Source organism: Mustela erminea, chromosome 11, assembly GCF_009829155.1.
Source record: "Mustela erminea isolate mMusErm1 chromosome 11, mMusErm1.Pri, whole genome shotgun sequence".
Classification (NCBI taxonomy): domain Eukaryota; kingdom Metazoa; phylum Chordata; class Mammalia; order Carnivora; family Mustelidae; genus Mustela; species Mustela erminea.
In genome coordinates, this window is record NC_045624.1 from 82467950 (window position 1) to 82484924 (window position 16975).

At 40.3% G+C, this 16975-nt stretch overlaps 1 protein-coding gene across 3 annotated transcripts in view; it reads right to left on the reverse strand.

Moving 5' to 3' along the window:
- The window catches only part of GNAI1 (G protein subunit alpha i1), an 83126-nt gene extending 66557 nt beyond the window's left edge, over positions 1-16569 (reverse strand). Inside the window, exons 1-2 of one of the 3 annotated variants that reach the window (XM_032304762.1) lie at positions 16397-16569; positions 15720-15888 (exon numbers count right to left, since the gene is read on the reverse strand). In XM_032304762.1, coding sequence (XP_032160653.1) covers positions 15720-15837 — 118 coding nt within the window. In that variant the 5' untranslated portion in view covers positions 15838-15888; positions 16397-16569. The other 2 variants (XM_032304764.1, XM_032304763.1) reach the window with 2 other exon arrangements.
- Positions 16570-16975: the final 406 nt, after the last annotated feature.

Here is a 16975-nt window from a genome sequence, read left to right on the forward strand (position 1 = left end):
TAATTAAATTAATACCAAAAAACCATTTGTCAAAATCACTCAAGGCATAGTTACTGAGCCAACAACTTAAGCAACTCTGTATCTTCTTACTGAACTTGAAGTAAAACAAGCAATGTATGTCTAAAAGCAACAAAATCCAGAACCACACAACAGGGGAAATTATATGCAACATATATGCAAAGTATTAAAGGGCAGGTTCTCATGAACCTGAAAATGGACCAGACTCGCTTCCTTAGAACAGTCCTTCCACCACCCCTTCGCAAATTAAAGTAGATTGCAGATTACAGTAACAATGTGAAGCCATTTTTACTCATCAGTTTAGTACAGATAATTACAAGAACCCTCAATGCTAATGAAGGGGATGTTCCACCTGCAGGGGTGGAAACCAGAATGTGTGCGGAAAGCAGTCTAGCTGTACACATCATCTGCCTTAAGTCAGTTCAAGCCTTTTAACCCAATAATTTAAGGAAATAGTCAGGAATACACATAATGATATATGCATAAAATACAGTCATCATGGCAGAATATCTGATTATAAAACTGAAATGCCTCAATTTTCAACATTAGTGTGATTCAATAAATTATGCAGATCTATAAGTGGATTATTGTGTAGGCACTAAACTTGAGACATACTGGAAATACTTAATGAGAGGTTGATATATGAGCCACAAAAGTACACAGTTAAATACATATACAGTATCATGTAAACTATTCAAAATGCAGAGAGGAAAGAAACTTCTCAAAGGTTTATTTTCCCAAATGTTCAAAGAATACATGTAATAATAATTAGATGATCAGCCTTTGAAGATAATTAGATACTAGAACAAAAGGGATCAATATCTATATTTTCTTTCTATAAAACAGTAATGCTGTATATAACTAAAGATATTCAAGATATATTGAGATATTAGTAACCTCTCATGTAAAGCTTAAAACTAAACAACACAAAGCATGTAAGACAATGAACATACATGTCATTGCTGATGGAACAGTCTCATAAAAAAAGCCTCTTCTTTGTTCTTTAAGAGGTCATAAATAAACTATTTCTTTGATACTAGATGTATAAAAGTTTTGGAAGCAGCACCAAACTTTTTTGTGTAACAAAGCCTTTCATTCCTTGGCCAAGGACCAGGCACCATGGCCCTGCCCTGCTCTCCCACCACAGCTGCCTGAACTGAAGAGGACTGTGTATTTGACCAAAAGGTGGCCCAATCTCCACCTGCCAGAGGCTGAAGACACTACAGCAGGGGACAAAAGGTGAGATGGGCAGGATCAGAGTTGTCTCACTTTGGAAAACTAAGAGTCTGACGCAGTGAGTAGTATAAACTGAGTATAAAACTTATGGAGTGAGGAAATCAGAAGGCTGGAAGGAAACCACCATGGCAAGGCCATCAGCTCCAAAGCCAAAGGCACAGTCTTGTTCCCCGTGCACCAGCTTTCAAGTTTCAGTGTTGGGTTTCCTTTGAGGTGTCTGCCTCATAATAGACTCTGTGCTGAAGCTAGCTTGAAGAGTATCTCCCCTAACACAGAAAAAGCCTTACCTATAAACAGGGGCACTCTTCACACACTTACCAGGTCAAATGTTTACCATGTCTACAGCCCAGATGCCATTTTTATAAGAGAATAACATATAAATATTAAAGATAAAATTAGAAAAACAGATAGGAAGAAAAAATTAGAAAAACAGAGATAGTGAATATTTTATGCTCAAGAAATTTGCAAAATGTATCTTTTATGAGGTCTCTGTACTGAAGTTATCACACCACTGTTGTATTAAAAATACAAAACTATCTTGGATCTACACCATACAATCCATTATTAGAAGAAACATATTCAAAAACACAGAATCACTAGATAGTAACAGAAATGCTCCACTGAATGCTCCCCTTTAAGGGTCACACGTATCCAGTTTCAGAATCTTAATAACAAACTAAACCTTGAAAATGCAGCAAAGGTTAAATGACATCTCCATACCCTTACTCAAAATGTCCTATTTAAATGCACTGAATATCTTGGTTCTTGGTTGCAAACTTATTCATATAATATTTAATAACTAAAACTACATAAATATAAATAACTAATCTTAACTTTCAGAAACTCAGACAAACCATGATGCCAAATGATTTCTAGAATACCACACAACTCTGAAAATATTCAAGTTGAGATCTCAACTCAGCTCCTCATGTCTATGGGTTCATTCTACAAAAACTTCACAAAAGCATTTTCTACTTCTATTCAGAAAAAAACAAGTTGTTTATCTGAAAGACTCATTCTGATGTTTGAATTTTCTAACATTTCTGGTTTGGTTTTTTTTTTTTTTTTTAAATAACACTTGCTCACTGATGAACAAAACATACACATGCCCAAATATATTTCAAAATCTACACAAGTCTATGAATTATAAATTTCTGCTGACTGGCTCTCCAAATATAGCCATACTAAGAGTCTATTAAGAGTTTTCTATTCTTCAGAACTACTCTCTTTATATTGGTTACTTTTTTTTTTTTAATTTATTTGACAGATAGAGATCACAAGTAGGCAGAGAGGCAGGCAGAGAGAGAGAGAGGAGGAAGCAGGCTCCCTGCCAAGCAGAGAACCTGATATGGGGCCCAATCCCAGGACCCGGGGATCAGGACCTGAGCCGAAGGCAGAGGCTTTAACCCACTGAGCCACCCAGGCACCTCTATATTGGTTACATTTTGTATCTAACTTTAAGGCATCTCAAATATACTGCTAAAACTCCCATGGGCTATGTTGTTGGTTAAACTTTTCAAGAAATTAGTCTTAAAATTCTAAGCATGGCTATGTGAATGGTATAAATTACTTTGGAGTTCCTTATTTATTCCTTGATCTGGAAGTTTTTGAATAGCGTTTGGCAAAAAGCAGTAAAATTCAACCTGATGTATAAAATGCAATTATCCAGGAAAGCCTGGGTGGCTCAGTGGGTTAAAGCCTCTGCCTTCGGCTCAGGTCATGATCCCAGGGTCCTGGCATGGAGACCCACATCAGGCTCTCTGCTCAGCAGGGAGCCTGCTTCCTCCTCTCTCTCTGCCTGCCTCTCTGCCTACCTGTGATCTCTGTCTGTCAAATAAATAAATAAAATCTTTATAAAAAAAAATGCAATCATCCAAAACAAAGTTAAAATGATCTACTCCAAAGACACAGTAAGACAAAAGAGAGAAAAAAAACAGAACCCATTTTCTTAAGCTTTAAACTTTCTAGTAAACAAGCCAAAATAACCATATTGCTTTTATTCTACGCTTCCAGTATTTTAATACTTAAAACACTTGAAGAATGTTTCCTCTCTTTTAATTAATATCAGCTTCCAGAGACTGTTCCATTTCCAGATACCTAGATAATGCAAGCCATAGAGCTAGCATCTATAAATATTTATTGAATGAAGTTACACGTTTTATAAGAACCGGGTGTCATAACTAACTTAGAGTTAAGCCTAACCAGCAAATGAAAAGAAGTGATAAGTCATTTATGCTATATTTAATCATAAAATGTTTCATATTTTGTAGTACTTGCCAGTAAATATTAATGGAAAGAACAGTTTTCTAAGACCAGAATTGCCTTTTAAAGAAGGCAATGGAAACCATGTTGTATGTGAGGTGAGATTAGGAGAGATGAGGTTACATAAAAATAGCATGATCAATTATTTCAAGACCAATGTCTATAAACTTTCTGAGAGTTTGCAACCATCTTTTATTTACTTCTGAGAAAGGAATGTCATCATGAATATTACTAGATGAAAATGTTCATAAAAATATATTTATAAGGTCACATTCAACCTGACTTGAATAAGCATATCATCAAAAGAAGAAATCCATTTTAAAAATACTTGCTAAATACACTGACGACTCATTATGGCTAATTACAGTTTTTGATCACTCTCCAGGAAGTGCATGTTTCCATGCAAGATCATATCAAATAGTTTTTCTCAAAATATTCTACTAAAAAACCATTTCAGGTTAACACTAACAGCTTAACTATGTAAGTGTGACAGGTGTTACATACGCATGTGAACATGCGTGTGTAAATGATAGCTCTTTGTGCAAAGCACTGTTTTAAATACCTTAAAGATGAGGTTATGGGAGATTTCATGAACATGGCAAAAATGGCATAAGTCTTGAAAAATGCTTATCCACTGAATAAATGGAAAAGACCCAGGAGGATCACCAGCTCTAGAACTCTGCTTCCCAAAGTATGGACTGGCCTGGGGATCAGTGGCAAAGGCAGGCCCTGAGAGCCTGTGAGAAATGCAGAATCTCAGGTTCCATCCCAGACATAGAAAGGAAATCTACATTTTAAAAAAGATTCCGTCTTATTTCAGTGCACATTAAAGTTTAAATTTCAGAAGAGCTGCCTTAGGAAAATAAGGTTAGCATACTTGGACCAGCAAGAGCATACAATAATGACAAGTGTGAAAAGGCCTAACTTCAGAGCAGGAATGGAAAGAACAACAGAGGATGTAATGCTAGAAGTATTTGGAGAATTACTGATGTGTTTTTTCTTTTTTTCTCCTTTGCATTTACATGCATAATGAGAGAAGAGGCAGACCGGGTGCATTAGTGTCATCAGATGAAATGGATGGGTACAAATGCTTTACTTTCCAGGCATCGCATGGCAGAGACCGTTAGCCTGGTAACCAGAGGGTCATCCATGGCCTAGTGGCAAATGCAGGAGGCAGCTAGGGATGAGAGAGGTCGGGAGTCACCTCTATCTTGATATCCCATTTTGAGCCACAGTTTCGGAGGTGACCAGTAATGTCAGAGAAGATGAAGAGATTGCTCAAGGCAGAAGAGCCTATGTGAGATCCGGGGAGAAGAAAGCCCCTGAGGCATCTCTCCGGGGCATATCAGCACCACTGCAAAATGCATAGGACATATAATTTTCAACATGCTTGATGTGACCAGAGAAGACAGAGCACTCAAGGTAGCCACGAAAGAGCCTGGCTACCAGGACTGGCTCTGCAGCAAAGGGCTACGCAGGAAAAACAGAGATCAGAAGGTCCACAGCACCCATGAGACACAAAGGAGGGGCAAGACTGTAAGAGAACTGTCCTGGCCGTGAACAAAATGAGCCATAACAGACCAATAAGCAGGGGACGCTGGCAGGCAAAGAAAAAAAACTGGCTGCCAGGAACATGGGACACCATGGGAGTTCATCGTAAGTCCAGAACAGCACTGGAAGAGCCAACCAGGTTCACGGACATGCACATATACACACACGTAATCCTCACCTAAACAGAAACCACATGAGCAAAGGGTGGTTGGCGGCAAAAAAAAAAAAAAAGAAAGAAAGAAAACTGCACAGGAATGGAGAGAAACCCTGAGTTCAGTGTTGCTGGATGATAAAATGTGAGACAGGAAAATAAGCAAAATATTTACAAAACAAAGTCAAATTTACAAATTCACAAAACAAAGTCAATGGAGCTTTTGACTAAATGGGTGTGAAAGCAAATAAGAAATCAAGGATCAGTGGTGCCACCAACTAAAATAGAGCCAACAGCAAGGAGGAGGAGGAGGAGGAGGAAGAAGTGGTTGGGTAAGTGGGTGAGAGATGGGGCCTTCCGTTTTAGAATATTGTGATAATAAGGTGAGTAAAGTAAATCTGCCCTCTACCCTCACCCCGCAAGACTAAGAAAAAACTACAGCCAACCTGGGGTGCACAAAATTCACACAATGTGCTGGTTACCATGCGCTCACAATAAAAAATTACTAGAGCACACGATCTACCTACTGTGAAATACAGTCAACACCCTACAAATATGTGAACTGTTAAGAACTTTACATAATAAATCTTTCACAAAGAGACTATGAAGTATGGTATGATGAAAGTGACTATTTTAAAAAGCTACAAAATATAAGAATGGAAAAAACTATTTCCAAAAGATTAGAGTTCCTAGAAACACAAATATTACTAATAAAATTAAAAACAGTATGTTAAAAGGCAGATTAGTTTATTGCTAAATAGATAAGGTAAACTAAAAGATATATACGTAACATAAAAAGGAGATTAAAGAAGAAAAAACTGGAGAAAAGTTAAGAGATAGGAAGTCAGAATGAGAGGCCTGACCTAATTATAGAAGGGACTAACCATAAGATAGTCTCTCTTTAAAAAAATATATTCATACAGATTACAAGAGTGCCTGTTTTATTTCTCAATATTCCTATATAGTTGAAAAACAAGTTTTTTAAATAAAAAGCAATTTAAAGAGCAAATGGAAAGTGAAAAAGGAAAAATGGAATGCAGCCTGATTATTTTGAAAAGTTTAGATGGAAAATAAGAGATTAAAAATGATTGAAGGAGAGTATGGACATCTTGCTTGGATGTTATTATTTTTAATGCTGGGCATGACTTGAGAATGTTTATGGACCAGGATGCAAGAGTCTTTAGAGAAATATGAAGATGGCAGAGAGAACCAGGATAGGATGGAAGGTTCTGGGAGGCTGAGTGGGAGCCAGTGCACCAGCTCATCAGTTCCAGACTGGCCAGACTGGCAACTGGTTACAGTCACAGCATAACCCTTGTCTATAATTCTTGATCTTGTTGCTGATTACACTGACTGCTCAGTTTGTAAAAACTCAGTAGATCAATTTTAAATTGCACTGAAATAAATTTAACTCTGGAAATTAAATTAACTTCAGAACTACCAATAAGGAGGTTTTCTTCTAATTCCTATTCTATTACATTGATCTTGGGTGCCATTTACTTACAGGTCCAATGCTTCTTAAATATCATGGAAGTCTGTCAAATAAAAGACATGAGCCCAAACAAACAAAAAAATTACAATATAGATTAGATAAGTAAATTACTAGAAAAAAATTCAGACTGTGCCTTAGAAAGGCACAATAAAAGCAGAAGGAATTCCAGGTAATTCAAGACTAAGTCTTAAGAGACTCCTCTGAAATATTATTAAAAGAGACAAATACTATCACAGAGTAAATGTTCCACTGTTTCTATATCAAGGTTACTACCACTTTCTCAAGAGATGCTACTTCTTTCTTAAAAGTATATTCATGGTAATTTTGAAATTTTATTAGGAATCTGTTTGAGTCACCAGTACAGAAAGTTTCGAAAAGGCTTTAAATTCATGGCAACTAATCATAAATTCACCAGAGAAATGGCACATTCATTTGAGTCAACTCAAATAATGTTTCAAAACTTACATTAACAGCCTTGTTTTATTTTCAAGAAAGATAAAAAGGAAAGTTTACAGGAAATTAATACATTTACTCTAAAAACAGGTAATAAAAGGGAGAAAAAATTACTTTTAAATCATCTGTAAAGTTTTCCAATTACTTAAAATCTACTCTCTCTAGAATTCCTAACAGCACAGATATTTACCTGGTCTTTTCCCAGTGAAGATACTGTTAGCAGAAAGCCAAGTCCCACAAGGAAGCCATGGCTGGATCAGAAACTAGTAATTAAGACAGGCTTTATACTTCTCGATATCTTTGCTATGTACAGACCCTTGGCTAAGAAGAGCCAACAAATGATTTAATATCTACGAACATAAATGGATCAAACCGGAAGGAGACGGAGAGGGAGGGCGGACTCCAAAGAATCTCTGAAGTATTTATCTTATCAGCTTGTATTTACTAAGAACTGCTGCGCCATGTGTTACTCTAAGTACCCTGGATGTATTAGCTTACTTTGTCCCCCAGTGAGGTAGGTACGTTTACTATCCGGAATTTATGGAAAAGAAAATTAAAGCTTCAAAAATTAGGATAACTTGACCAAGATCTCAAGGGAAACATTTTACTGCCAGGTCAACGGCCCTTCCCTGTGTAGAGAGTCTCTGCACAGAGCTAAATAAACCTTGGAGGGCTAAAATTCCTTCTATGTGGAGACTGTAAGAAAACTACGTCATAGATAGCAAAGTCTCTTCTAGATTGCAGGTTTCTGTATAATAGAGCTTACAGCCAGGCAGGATCAAAAAATAAGCTCAGAAATGCATGGAAATGGACAGATTTAAAACCACAGTTATTCTGAGAGGTAATTCCTGAGAGGTACATAACCTCCACCCTCATCTGTGATCAATAATGAAGACACCCAGTGTTAAAGCTCACCTCCCTAGTATCTATTATTATACCATTTCTTCCCTATTTACCATTATGAGTAACTACTTTTATGTATATATATCCCTAAGTAAATTATAAATTCTCTTAAGGATTTGGTAAGCCTAAGGCATAACTCAAAACCAAAAATATACAAAGCACTTTGCAAATGCCCCAATGACAATTCTCGCCACATAAAGATAGAAAAGACATAAAGAATAGACTGTGGTCAGTTTCTGAGCACTCTAACTTTGGCTCCAGAAAGCCAAAGTTACAATCTCATTGTCCTGCTGTGAAAGCTATGATTGTGAGAATACATCTGATGTCACGCTCTATGACTGCAGGCCTTTTAAGAAAGCGCTCAAATAACAGGTGAAATAGCAATGCAACAATCCTATTAAAAACAAAGTGTCCACGAAGATAAAGAAAAAATGTCCAGGATACGCAAATATAAAAATCACATTTCACTCTACACCTAATTTCCCAAGAGTCATAGTATGTTTCTGATCATGCAACAAGAATTAGGTATCCTAAATTAATTTTAGTTTTTAGAAGAGTGTGAATAATAATGTAGTAGGTTTTAGTTATAATAACCAGCAAGATATGAAAGAAATAAATGAGAATACACTGGGCCAAAACTCATTAAAAATATCCAAGGCACAAGAAAAATGTATCAACTTTTTAAAAGATTATTAATCAAAATTAATGTTCAATAATTTAACTAGTCAATCATTTAATCAGCATTTATGGAAGGACTACTCTGTGTCATTTGATGATAAAACAAGTCAGACAGGATTCACGCTCTGAGGAAGCCAACCCTAACACAAGGCGCAACAGACAATAAAAAAGTAAATGCACAAGATGATTTCAAAATGGTGTAATTAGGAAGGGAGAGGAAGGAAGACAAATTTAGACTGGATGGTCAGGAAAAACTTCACTGAAGCGGAGGCAAACAAAAATATAAGTCTTATTCTTTAACACTATGCCTGGACTGAAATATCACGGGTTCAATACGAAGCACTAGAAACTGGTGATTTTGCTGTTATCATGATAGTCACGCAAATTGCAAAAGACTGAAGAAAATGAAGTCATAATCATTCTGCATGCTCTAAGTTATACGTGAGATATCAGTGATGCTGCCAAAAAAAAAAAACAAAAAAAAACTGAACATTCGGAAATGGGTTTGGAATCAGGCAACAGGCAGAGGCTGAATTTTGAGGAACAAGGTTGTAAAAGCCTGGATTGCCCCCAACACACTATTAGAAATACAGGTGTTAACACCTATATTAAGTATCTGAACATATATTAGAGAAAACATAGGAGATCTCAGGAAATATTTTCATTGCCATGAACATGCTGCTGACAGACATATGGACTTTAACTGTGCTGCTGGCGAGGACTTGGACAGAAAGGAAGAACGTGTTATAAACTAGCAGAAAGAGGTTCCTTGCTACCTAGTGGCAGAAAGCTTAAGTGAATTATGTCCTGTGGTTATGTGAAAACAGAACATATAAGCTATGTGCTTGGGTATTTAGATGAGAAGATTTCCAAGCAAACTGTTGGAAGGTGCAAGCTGTTTTCTTTCTTGCTGATTATTATAAAACAGTAAAGGAAAAAAGATGAGAGAGTCCAAAAACCTATCAGGTCACAAGAATTCTATAGGCAAGAAACTGGCTGATAAAATTACTCAAGCTGCAAACACGGCTACCTTTCATTAAAAGGAAGGGTGGGGTCTAGAACGCTGAAGGTAGAGAGGATCAGAGGATTATTCCCAGGTCTTGAAACCTAATGTAGTTTGGACAGTGCAAGGGACCGGATGACTCTTTTTTGGTTCCACTTTCTTTCTGGACAGGAAGATCTGTAACTGATACCCTGTGCTTGTCCCACCATCATATTATAGGAGCAGATGATAGGTTCTCAAGTTTCACAGGTTCACAGGCAGAGAGGAATTTTGTCACAAGATGGATTATACCCAGACTCTCACCCAAAATGAGTTAGATTATGAGATCTGGATGAGATTTTGGACACTGTGCTGAGGCTGTAATGGGTTGAGACTGTGGGAGATGTTGGGATTCGGTAAGTGCATTTTACATAAATCTTTGGCAGCCAGAGGGCAGACTGTGGGAGGCAGAATAATAGCCCATGAGATGCCCAAAGATGTCCATGTTCCAATCCCAGGAACTTGAGAACATGTCAGCCTAGATGGGAACAGAAACTATGTGGAAGGGATTAAGACAAGTCTCCTGAAGGAAGGGACTTATCCTGCATCATCCAGGTGGACCCAATGAAATCACAGGGTTCCCTGGAAGTGAAAGGACTAGTACAAGAACAACGCTACCTGAGAAAGACTCCACCAGTCACTGCTGGTTCTGAAGATGGAGACAGTTTCCCATGTACCAAGGAGAGCAGGGAGCCTCTAGACAGAGGCTGGAAAAGGCCAAGAAAAAGATTCTCCTCTGAGACCTCTAGAAGAAAATTAGCCCTGCTGACATCCTGATTCTAGCCTGGTCAACCCCATTTTGGACTTCTGACCTCCAGGAACATAAAGCTAATTACATTTTACATTGTTTAAAAGCCACTACACTTATGGAATGAACATTCACCTTAAAATGATGTTTGCCTTATTTCTGCTAAGATTTTTAATTAGTATTTAACAAGTTATGACAGAAGGCAGTCTAAGCACTACAAGATTAGGTGCTGCTGACCTTAGTTCATACAGCTCAAATGCCATCTGGGATCTGAGCTTCACCAATGTCACACTGTGGGAACTCACACATTGGGTAACTGCATATGCCAGAACATGTGACCAAGAAATATGTGACCTAGAAGTGCAACAAATACATTCAGGTCCTCCCAGGGGAATTTGTGGTAGCTTGAACTTTCCAAAGCTGAGGCATGCAAAACAAGGAGCAATAAGATTGTGGTTGGATGCTCACTTTTTGTTTAAAAATTTCTACCCATCATTCCCAGGTTTAAATAACATCTCCCACTAAATCCTAGAAAATGGGCATTACATTTCCAAACATCTTCTAAGTCCTATAATATTGGCACTAGATTTCCCATCACTGATAAATTTAATAAGACTTATGCTCTTTATTTATGGTTAAAAGAGGCCAAAAATAAAGATCACAAAATAAGATCTGTACAAAAGAAAAAAAAAACTAAGGAATAACATATCAACTGCAACACAGCAGACTTTCCTCCATTGAATATCCACTGTCATTTTTCTTTAATTTTTTCTAATTTCTCAAATAATATAAGGACTGTGAAAAATTCACATAAAAATCAAAAAGAATTCTTAAACGAATCTGCTTTTAGATACCATGTGTTTATTTTGGTCATCACATGCTGTTAATATTCCTTTTTGGTTTACTTTGTTTGGCTGGATAATTATTCCCATCAATACTGAAAATGGCCAAGTATATGGTTTATATTCTAGATGAAGTCCTAATTCTACATAAGGTATTAACATAATTAGCAACTAATTAAGCATATGACAAAGTAAATGGTTGTTTGGGATGCATATAAGTACAACTGACAATGATTCTGCCCCTGAAGTGCTCACACTAGTCCGAGAAACAGGCAGGGCACACAGCTAAACCAAACTAGAAACCAGAGCACAATATGCTTCACCATATGCCAACTGTTCCTGTCTGGAGGAGGAGGGTGCCCTGAGGAGAAGAGCATAAGGATGGAGGGAAGCGAGGTCTAGAAGAAAGTTTTTTTATGCAGGCAATGGAGAAGACAACAAAGGTTTCTGAGCAAGGAATTAGCACAATACCAAGAGTAGGCAAGAGGTGAAAGACCAGACGCTGCAAAGCCTTCTGCAATTAGGCTGCCAGTGGCATCAGAGAACTTGAACTATAAATTTTAAGAAGGAGAAACAGAAGATACAGAAAAATCAGCCCTTTCAAAACACACTTTAATACCACCTGTAGTGACTATCAAAGTAATCGTTAACCTCAAGGTAGGTGAGTGAGAGAGAAACATAGAACCCATGTTGAAATACAGGTCCATTTACTCAAGGAAATGGGACTCCCAACATGTAAGATCCTGAGCCAATGCTAAGGAAATAGCTAAAGCAACGCAAAATCCAACGTCCTGCAATGCCAGAATTTCCCAACGAAGGAAGTCACAGGGCAAGTATAAAGGAACAAAAAGATTAATGATGTAGCTTCTCAAAGAGCTGGTTGCTGGTAGCAATGGAAAAATATTCACCAAGCAGAAGAGATCTTATCCCTCTCCTCATTTTCACTTACCCTATAGTATTTAAAACCACCTACAGAAAGAGAAAGGGTGTGGATCTGTGTTTGTCTGAGAGGATGAGTGGAGCGGAGAGGATAATGAGATGGAGGGAAGGAGATTCAAAACTCCGCTTCAGAGTGCAATGTTATGAAGAATGCATGGAAGTTCTACTTTTGTATAATCTAACCCTTTACATCTGTGAAAATTATAATTAAGAAGTGTCCATATGCATACTATAGTCTCACTGTAAAAACAGTCAAAACCTAATGATACAGACCTTAAAAAAGGATAAATCATAACATCCTCAAAGATATGACAATAAAAAATGTTTTCCCCTCAGGCAATTAGCCATCTATAATGGGAAGAAAACTTTCATTAAAATGGGTTTAATGAAAATGGGTGTAATTAAAAAATTGGTTTTTCTATTTAGGATTATTATTCTCATATCAGTGCCTGAAAACTAAACCTAAAGACTTGAACCACTCTAATGATGACCTCATTTCCCTTAGGACAATGATTAGACTAAGTCCTCTCTTTTTTAAGTCTTAATTCACTGTTCTTAGTATGGATAGGGAAATAGCTCTGATTTTTAAAAAAGTTTAAATTATAACAGACACCCAGTACCTTTTTTTCCCCCAATAATGGGCATAGCATACCTAAAACTTCCAACCCAGATGTTTAAAATACAATACATATGCACCTCAAGAAAAAATGCAATACAATGAACTATTTATTATATTATCTGAAATATACTTTGGGAGATTTCTGGCATTTTTAAAAGAAAAAAGTTCATTTGATGAAAAAAATAATAAAATAATTGAAGAGAAAGACCTGATATAAATGGAAGTGACAGTGGTTATTGATTACCCAGAAAACCATTTTGTTTTTCTAGTTGATTCAGCTGTCGTGTTTTATGTGGAATGATTTCATTGAGCTACTTACACATACGCCTTTAAACATCCATAAAAGAACCAAAGGTCAAAACTTCACTGCTAAAGACAAATTAGGGGGAAAAAAGTGTTTTGAAACATTCCAAGAATAACATTTATGAAATAAGCCAGCATTTTGTTTATAGGATCTAGAACGCTGGGACCCTGAGCAAAAGAGGAGTAGGAGTAAGACAGATAAAGAGGAAGAAGAGGGAGAACTGGGCCCACAACAGGGGTGCAAAGGGATTTCTACAGAGAAAGAAGATGCAGGGGGAAAAGCAAAACACCAAAGCTAGAAAAGACAACTGAAGGAATTCAGTTACCTAAAAAATATTAAAAATCATTTTGAAATCTTTCTAACATTAGTGGTATAGAAAAACAAAATCTCATAATTTCTTCTGAAAAGCATGACTCTGCTACACCTTCCTCTAACTCTTACTGCAGCTGGTTGTAGAGGGGCAACTTTTACTTCTACATTATACAGTCACTATACCTGTCAATCTAGGTTCTCGTCAGAGATTAATTTTTACCCCCAAGGGGAGTCTGGGGACTATCTGGAGACATTTTCAAGGATCAAAGGTTAAGGGGGCTGCTCTTGGCATCTAACAGGTAGATGCCAAAGAACATCCTGCAATGCTGAACATCCCACAACGTACAAGACAGCCTGCACAACAAAGGATTACCGTGCCTAAAATGCCAATAGTGCTAAGGCTGAGAAACACTGACCTCTTCTGAATATAAGCAAAAACCAACTCCTCTGACCTTTATCCTAGGCCATCTCTCTCCACTAGACATCTAATTAAAGCATAAAACAACACCAGAGGACTCAATTTTCAATTGCTTTAAACACGGTGGATGGCTGGCTCAAACTAGAGTCACACTAAAATACACTGAAAGAATACATCAGAGCAGGAGTGCAGAAACTGCAGGAAGAGAACTTTGCAATCTTTCTTTTGTTTCATTTTTGTCTCAAGCACATCCACATCAGAAGAGAAACATCTACACGTTTCCATGTCAAGGTGTGTCTCTTCTATGTTCAAGACACTAAAAACACACTGACCCAGGCAAAATATGTTATTTCTTAATAACATAAAAACTTGGGTAAACAGTATTAATTGAGAAAGATTTATGTTGGAGGAAAGGGTGAAGAAAGTCACTCAGGTCTTTAAAATGCAAAGTTATTTCACAGTTTGCTAGCAAAATGACTCAGATCATTATTAGTTTTAGTCATGCCAACTTTGCTGCTTCTAAGCCTACTAGTAATGGAGAAAAAAACCCACCATTTTTCCTGCAGTCATTAAACCAATGAAACAGAAGCTTACTGAAAACAGGCTTGTGCAAGATTCCTTTTATTTTAACTGTTCTAAAACAAAAGCAATCGCTGGAAGCGCAAATAAAGATTCTGAAATCTTTCACCTACCTAAATAGCTATAGAGTGTGTGTGTTGGGGAGGGGTGGCAAGCAAACAAAAGAAAACCCCAACTCACAGATCTACAAATCTTAAACTGTGATTATTTTCCTAATGTATTCTTCAGTCAAAACCCAGGCTTACTCTTTTTTTTTTTGGGGGGGGGGTCTCTCAAGAAGCTGGAAAAGACCTCCCCAGAGCGTTCCACCAAGAGAACAATACTAAGGACAAATAAAAGCCTGGCGTGTACCTGGCAAATCTCATTCATCAGAAACCGCGGCGGCTGGGAGAGAATTCGCTTTCCGCGTGACCCGTTCGCACCTTTCGCATAGGTTTCTCCCCCTCGAGTATCTGCCTTGCCTACGACCGCAGCAAACGTTACCCAACTTTGATGGTTTCCACGTCTCCGCAGTAATAAAAACCGAGCATCCAGCAGAGATAGCCTACTTCCTTGAGCAAGGTAAATATAGTCGGTGCTCCCTTTACACTTACTGAGTCGTCATAGGAAGTTAACAGGAAGGACCCATCTCGATCCCACGGAACCTCACAAGAGATGCACTGATTTCACAAAACGAGGCACTCTAGACAGGGGAAAACCACAACCACGATAGGACACCTCCTAACGAAGGGTTTTCAAGGGGGGAGGGGTGGTGGGCTGTTTTCTCCCCCCCCCCCACCCTCGCCGCGAAAGCCCCCTTCATCTTCCGAAGGCTGAGCGAACTTCAGAGAAACCGGGCTTACTCGCGACCCGCTCCGCGGTTCCTCGCGGGGTCCACACCAACGCCTGTCAGTGGACGGAGGCTCCCGCCGCCCGCGGGCGAGTTCTCCCCGGCCAGGGAGAAGGCAGGCAAGGGGACCAGGGACGGGAGCGCCCGCCGCGGCTCCGCACGGCACCGGCCGCGCTCTCGCCCGGAAACCATCCCCCGGCGCCTCGAGACGCGCTCTCGGCCGCTCTGACACGTCCGCTCTGCGTTTCCAAACGCGAGGGGCCCGTAGCGGCCACCGCGGGGCGCCGCGCCCAGCAAGCCGCCCGACCCCAGGGCCCCCCGGGACGCGCCTGGCCGCCCTTACCGAGCAGCAGCAGCTTGACCTCGCGCGCCGCCTTCTCGCCATCCTCACGGAGGTTCCGGTCGATCATCTTACTCCGCTCCACCGCCGCCTTATCCTCGGCGCTCAGCGTACAGCCCATTGTGCCAGGAGCGAGAGCTCGCCGCCGCTCCCTCCACGTCCGACGAGCTGCCTTCAAACACAGGTGAATTCTTTCTTTCCCGGCGCGGGCGTTCCAATCCTTCCCGACGCCGGCCACGAAACACCCCCACCCACTTCCTAAGCGGAGCGAGGAAAGCGCTGTCTGCAAAGGCGCGAGCTGCACCGCGCGGCTCTTCCCCGCGGCCGGGTTCCGCTCCTGCGTCCCTCAGCGCCCCCGAAATCCTAGGTTTTCGGGCTCTGGATACGGTGGCTGCCGCCCTCCCGCTGGTGGCCGCGCCGCAGCCTCAGGAAACCCGGTGGAGCTCGGCGTCCGCGCGCCGCCGCGGCCCCGCCCCTGCCCGCCCCGCCCGCCACTCGGCGACCACTCCCCGCGCGCGCTCCCGCGCACGTGCCCTCGGACAGCGCCCCCTCGGACGGGCGCGCGCGCCCGCGCGGCCACAGACCCCCCCACGCTGCGCAGCCCCCCAGGGCTTGGCAACCCCGCGCCCGCCCTTTGGAAGCGCCCCCGGAACTCCGAACTGCCCGGCTCGCTCCCCTACCTCGCTTCCTCGGTGGGAGTGGGTTAATTTCTCCCCGCTTACTCACACCGAGGGATCTGTGCGGACCTGCCCCTTCGGGGTGCGGGTGGGAGAGCTGCCAAAGTTGGAAGCTGAAAAAAGCCCGTCCTGGGCGTTTGAGCATGCCCAGCTCCGGCAGCCGCGCAAGGGTTTTCGAAATGTAAACCCCTGTCGGCTGGCCTTCAGGGTTGTGGGAAATAAAGGGAGCTGGGAAGGGAATGGAGCCATGGCGAAAGCAGAGATGGGGACGGTGGGGAACAGAAAAGGGGAGGGGGCTGGGAGGTTAACTTACTTCCTTCAGGTTTTTCTTTCCTTCGTTGTTTTCCCTCCTTCCATCCATTCTTACGTTTCTTTTCACAAGCAGAGAACATTTTGATAGATTTTCTCATAACTTGAGAAAATATGAGACAAATATTCAGAGTAGATTTTATAACGACAGGAGCAATAAAACACACCTACACAGATAAATGTGCTCCGCACCAAAACCTACCTCCTATGGAGCATCCTGTAAGCTTCCACACCAAATTTTGAACCAATTTTTATCACCACGTTTGTAAATCC